At 38.8% G+C, this 6,000-nt stretch overlaps 1 protein-coding gene across 1 annotated transcript in view; it reads left to right on the plus strand.

Moving 5' to 3' along the window:
* The window catches only part of SLC38A6 (solute carrier family 38 member 6), a 37,111-nt gene extending 31,320 nt beyond the window's left edge, over window positions 1–5,791 (plus strand). Inside the window, exons 14-16 of the mRNA XM_033062359.1 lie at window positions 532–676; window positions 788–882; window positions 1,992–5,791. Coding sequence (XP_032918250.1) covers window positions 532–676; window positions 788–882; window positions 1,992–2,072 — 321 coding nt within the window. The 3' untranslated portion in view covers window positions 2,073–5,791. The remainder of the gene's footprint in view (window positions 1–531; window positions 677–787; window positions 883–1,991) is intronic.
* Window positions 5,792–6,000: the final 209 nt, after the last annotated feature.

The raw sequence follows: 6,000 nt of genomic DNA on the forward strand, positions 1-6,000 counted from the left end.
ACACTTATACTTGAAATTCAATTTAATTGTAAATTAAAAACACATATAGACCTATTTCACCAAAAAAACCCCAAAAACTCTAGTCTAGCTTATCAATACTGTGGTAGAATTGAAAATTCATCCATTTATGACCAAAAACAATTGTGCAGGCAGTACTCTGTGTATGGAGCACTGTATAGATTGTGTATCTGTTGGCAGCATGCTGACATTTGCTACCAGGCATTTTCAAATAAACAAAGCACTATCCCCCAGGCCTTCTTTTGTCCCTCCTAAAAAGGGAAGGGCCAGTAATTTCTTAAGACTAATGACCATGTGATAAATCTTACTTTAATACAGTAATAAATTACATTCTACACTACAGAGAGACAAAACATCAAACCATTACTAAGCTTCTGGCATTTCGATTTTTTAAATGTTCTTTCACATCTGGAATGATGTAATTCTTAAAGTTATGAAATTGAGATAAGATCAAAAAATATGTGTGTGTGTGTATGTATTTACCCACACAATGTTTGTCTTTGTGTTGTGTAGGCAAGGAAAGCTGTGTTGATGGTATTTTTCTCTCATCTTCCTGAGTCGTGGATTTGCCATATCCTTGTCACCTTAACGCTGAATGCAGTTGTTGTTCTGTTTGCAATGTATGTGCCAGACATTAAAAATGTATTTGGAGTAGTTGGTAAGTTGTTGGTTTTCTTGGTTTTTATTTTAACTTCAAGAAATTCAGTGTATGATTCTGCAATGTACTTCAGTCTTCTCTAAACAAAATCTTACTTTGTGTTTTTTAAAGGTTCAACCACATCGACATGTTTGCTTTTTGTATATCCTGGACTATTTTATCTTAAACTTAACAGAGAGGACTTTATATCACCACAGAAACTTGGGGTATGTTTTCTGTTTTTTCATCTGCACTAATAATATTTAAACAGGCTCATTGTAAATGCATTTTAATACACAGTGGAGCACACAATCCGAGGGGCAAAGCTCTTGTTTTCATTGCAGCTCACAAAATCTCTGAGCATTTTCTTTCACCCTTCCCAGTAGCTCTGATCTTTCTGAAACTATTTCTTCACCAGAGTTTTTTGGCAAGCAGTGTGTCCATGTACTGGACCATTGATCTGAGTATGTGTTTTTCCCTAGAGTTTTCAGATTTTGACTTTTAATCCAGTTTCTGCTCAGTTTTTACCTGCTGCTCTGTTGTCTGGGCAGTTGGGACAAAGCTGAACTGCATTTAAGTGAAACAGTTTTTGTGCTTGTTTTCTATAAAAGACTTTGCAAAAACATTTTTTTTTTGTTCTCCTCCTTTTTGTTTTTTTCCCCTCCTCTTTGTGGTTTCTCTTTTGTTGTAATAGGTTAAGTTCTGCGTTGGAATTTGTGCAGGAGCCTGCTTTTTGCACTCTGTCTTCATTTTAACCACTGCTCAGCAGAGCAACTTCATGGCAGTGGCCAAATGCTGACAAACTGTTTGTTCATCGTGTTTCTGCCATTCATGATTCATGGGGCTGCTCTTGTACTGACAAAACAGGGAATCTGAAAGAAAATCTAGTAATGATGCCCTCTGACCATCTAAAGTCATGACTAGTTCCAGCAGTTTTAGGGGCTTGTTATAAATCAGCAAGCTGGAGTCTCTTGAACTGTGGTTTTATAATCATCTGGCTATTCAAAAATGTAAAAAAATCCATTGTAATTTTAATTTTATTTTGAGTAAAATACGAATCAGTTTCTCAACTTGTTTAGAGTTGTAAAGAGCAAATTATTTTGTATGCAGCTGGATAGTGTGAGCAGGGAAACCAGAGTGCTCCAGGAGTTCTCAGTGAAACTATCCCAGGCTTGGTTTAGCAGATACTTTGTGTTTGAAGACTGAGTGATTGGAAACATTACAGATTATTTTAAAAGACACTATTTGTACCTGTTCTTGTGGATTTTCCTAAATCTTGGACATGTAAAATGCTTCTTTCAGCAAAACATTGATTTTTGCTTTTCTTTCTTCACAGGCATGTGCCTTGGTCATTTTTGGCATTTGTGTTGGCCTTCTCAGTTTGGTGCTAATAATTTTCAGTTGGGTCAATCAATAACAGCCTATTGACACTGTCTGAACTGAGCTTGAGGACAGCAAGAAGCAGAGAGGTGCCAGCACTGCTGCAGTGAGTGCTGGACATCCCAAAGGAGCACTGACCAAAGCTGCCAAGAGAAGAAGGAATGCTCTTTTCAGCTCCATTACTGAGTGTCCTCCTTTAATCTGGGGTCACTCTCTTCAGTTACTGGACAATTTGTCTTTGCCATTCTGAAATATGAGTTCTTGATGATGTAGTAATGACAGGTAAAAAGGTCTGGAGAATTTCTGCGATGCAGAAATGGTTTGGGGCACATGGTGAACAAAACAGAAACTTGAAATAACTTGTCCTTTCACGACAACAAGGTGAATAGACATTACATCAGTCTTTTTGTGCATAACATGATACATGCACATTGTCCTAATCCTTGAAAGACTTCTATTGCTTGACTAATTTCCAAAATTTCAGCCAGTTCACATTAAAAACTTGTTGATTCCAAGGGTTTACCCTAATTTATCCTAAGATGGATCCATAGACCAACTGCCTTAGCTCAGTTTAATGGGCATGCCATGAGAATATTTTTTACTAGTTTTTGAAAATACAGTTTTTCTATGTCTGCAGACTTGAATCATCCTGATATAACTTTTAAATTAGCAGGCTTTGCCCATCAAACAAAATAGCCTTTAGTAGCATTTCGTTTTGGTGTTTTCATTTTGCAGATAATAATGGACATTTTTCAATTAATATCTACTTTTGAGTAGTACTCAAAGTACCTCAGTATTCCTCCAGGTGAAAGACTATTCTCTTTTTCTCTTTTATTCCCATTTCTGCAAATATTTCAGGTTTGAACTGAAGTGTTTCTATATTTTATGTTCTTTTGTGTGTCAGAGAAGATTTGGGCTTAAAAGATGAAAATCTGCCTCTTGAACACAAAGGGAAATTTTGCTTTTATGGAACCCTAATTTTACCTCAGAATCCTATGAACTTCCACATAGTGTTTTATTTGTATAATTCCTTATTTTGAGAACCCTGAATGTAAATGCAATTTTCAACACCAGCTGGGCTTTGTTGGAAATGGTATTGGGTACCCACAAGGAAAGTTCCTCATTTTAGCAGATTGAAAGCAGTGGCTGAGACCATGGTGAGGTTTTCAGCATTTGTTATCTGGTGGGTTCTGATGGCCCTGAAGTGGCCTTATCTCTTTAGAGATTTCATGCCATAAGGAAGCAAAGGCTGATTCAATGTGCTTGATACTCTCCTGGGGAGGAACAACAAATAGCAAAGTTGGCATCACCTTCTCTATTCCTGAGCTGACAGACTGGGATTTCTCATGCCAACAGATCACTTTCCTCTCTCAGAGTCTCAAAGTTACTTTTAATTTTTGATGGATGGCCTGAAGGCACCCAGGTGGTGCAGGTCAGTACTGCTTCAAAAATCCTTTTTGCTTACAAGTACCCTTCTACCTAGGAGTTTAATTTAGAAATGTACACATGTGGTGAGGCCAGGGAACTAACTCAGAAATTTTGGTAGGATCCCAAAGAAAAAGATCCCTGGAAAAGACTGCAGTTATTTTTATAACAAAGTTTCTAGCAAAGGTTTCTTGACTCCAGGTGAGCTGTGTAATAGTTTGGCAGTACCAGAAACAGCACATCCACTCTTGGCCAGGAGTTCCCAGCTCCTCCTGTGGCACTGGCAGTGGCTCCTGGCAGCCTGAAACCAACGTAAACACAAGATGTGACATTATCTGCCTGAAAAGTGAACTTGCCTTTATTTTTCCAATTTAAACTCCTGCTAACCAGGTGTAGCTGCCTTCCTGCCTGTGGCTGCCCTCTGATAGCCGAGTCTCACTGGCTTTTGTTACACTGCAGGATGCTCATGGAATCTCTGTCACTGCTGTAGAAAACTAAATATATACCTTGTAAGAGTGTACCCTGAGTCAGTTGTACATCAGGAAGTGATTTGCTGCCTGAACCAAAACTTCTTTGGAAAACAGGAGACCTTACATTGATGAGAATTAACTCAGGGATTTTTGTCAGACACTAGAATTTAGGAAGTGCATTTATTAGAAAATTTATGGAAATTGTTTCTCATTTATTATCTGCTCTTGTAGCATACTGTTGAGTAGTACTGGTAGGTCATTACTGGAGGCACTTTTATTTTAAATTCTAACCAATGTCTGAATACTTAGAATATCTGTGAGGGGACAGAAAGTTGGCAAAGCTTTGCTAAGCTTTTGCTCTTCCCTTCTCTCCCTGAAAAAGCTGAGTCTTACCATGCACTGTAATGCTTTGTTGCCCTCAGGCAGTTTGGTTTGTGTGTATCATCTTTAAAATGTGACTGAGAAAATACCTGAAATACAGTGTTAATTTTACAGTGGATTCCTGTAGTGCTGCAGAAATCACTGAAGTATTGTTTGTAATCCTTGGGTATTATCCTGACTAGCCTGGCTATTGACTGACTGTCCTGATAGGTAGGCTTTGGAATGATGAATTCCAGTGTATGAAGTTAATACTTGATGAGGATGAATGGAAGCAATTCACAGCTCTGCTGAGCTCTATGATTACATTTTGGCTGTGGTGCAGAAAGGAGAGCACAGGGGTTTACAGACTGCCTGTTACCTTTCATCTGAAAAAGAACTAGAAATGCTGCTACTTCTGAGTTTCTGAGTTCATAACTTAAAATATGGAGGGAGGGAGAGAGGGGCAGAAAAATAATTTCTGTTCCCAAATTTAGAAGGTATGAGTGGTGTCCACAATGAAAAACCAGAGTAATTTATCCTTCTCATCTCCCACAGCAGTGCTGTGCATTGTGTCTCTCAAGGGTTTTTATGCATTGTGCACTTCCATGAAGTTTTTGAGCAGAAGAGACCTCCAGTCTGGAACTCTCAGTTCATTTAAATGCTGACAAATATTTTCTTCATTATTCTTGCATACAGATATTTTTGCTTCCAAATTTCCAGATTTATGAATTTCAGTGATTTTACTTTATTGCCTGTCATCAGCATTTTCCAACCTTCTTCACTGCAGACTTGACAGGAATGGAGGAGGGGACCCACAGCATTTTTGAACTCAGTTGGAAAGGTTCCCTTTCCCCAGTTGAGCAGGAAGAACAATGTGAGAGATGAAAATTAATTGGTTGACTTTGATTTATTTTCTCTTTTTCTCCTATTTCCATTCCTTTTCCATTTGGAGGCTGCTCAAGTTTCAGCTGGACTGTGGTAAGCTGGGTGTGAAGACTTTTTTGTAACCAGCTTGGCAGGAAGGAGACTGCCAAACAACAGTGCTCAAAACTAGGATTTTTGTAGAACTCCTTTCCTAGTTAGGTTTAATTTAACACTTAACCTGAAATCGTTGTTTTCCAGTTGAATTTGATGTTGAAACCATTCACTGTAGCTGCTCTCCATACAAAGAAACCTTTGGACATGTTTACTCTTACTGCCAGTGGGAGAGAATTTTCAGTATTATACAAGTGCTGGGTAATTTCTGCAGTTTGTGGTGGTGGTGGTCTTGGTATTTGTGTGCTTCAGTAGTGTTCATCCAGCCACATTTCATGTGGAACATGGAATTCCCCAAAGAAATTAATAATGATCTGGATGTAAAAATTGCCCAGCTCATGTCAAACCTGTGTGTTGTAAAACAGATTTTCTGTTTTGAGTTCTCCTTGCCTCAGGGTCACTGTGGAACAGCCAGGGCATGTTCCAAAAAATGACCAGCAAAAAATAAAGAACAGTTTACATTCTACACAGTTGTGTGTGATCCTCTCTCTGTTGTACAGGTGATATTTGTGATGTTCCCAACTGCCTCTCCCAGGCCAGTCTGCTCCCAGTGATGGATTTTGCTCTTGGGACTGTGCTCTCCAGAACACCAGGATGCAAAAAATGAGAACTGCAGTTACTGTCCTCCAGGTATTGGTTCATGGACAGCAAACCTGCCTCTTCTGTGCTTCTCCA

Source organism: Catharus ustulatus, chromosome 6 (genome assembly GCF_009819885.2).
Source record: "Catharus ustulatus isolate bCatUst1 chromosome 6, bCatUst1.pri.v2, whole genome shotgun sequence".
Lineage (NCBI taxonomy): Eukaryota > Metazoa > Chordata > Aves > Passeriformes > Turdidae > Catharus > Catharus ustulatus.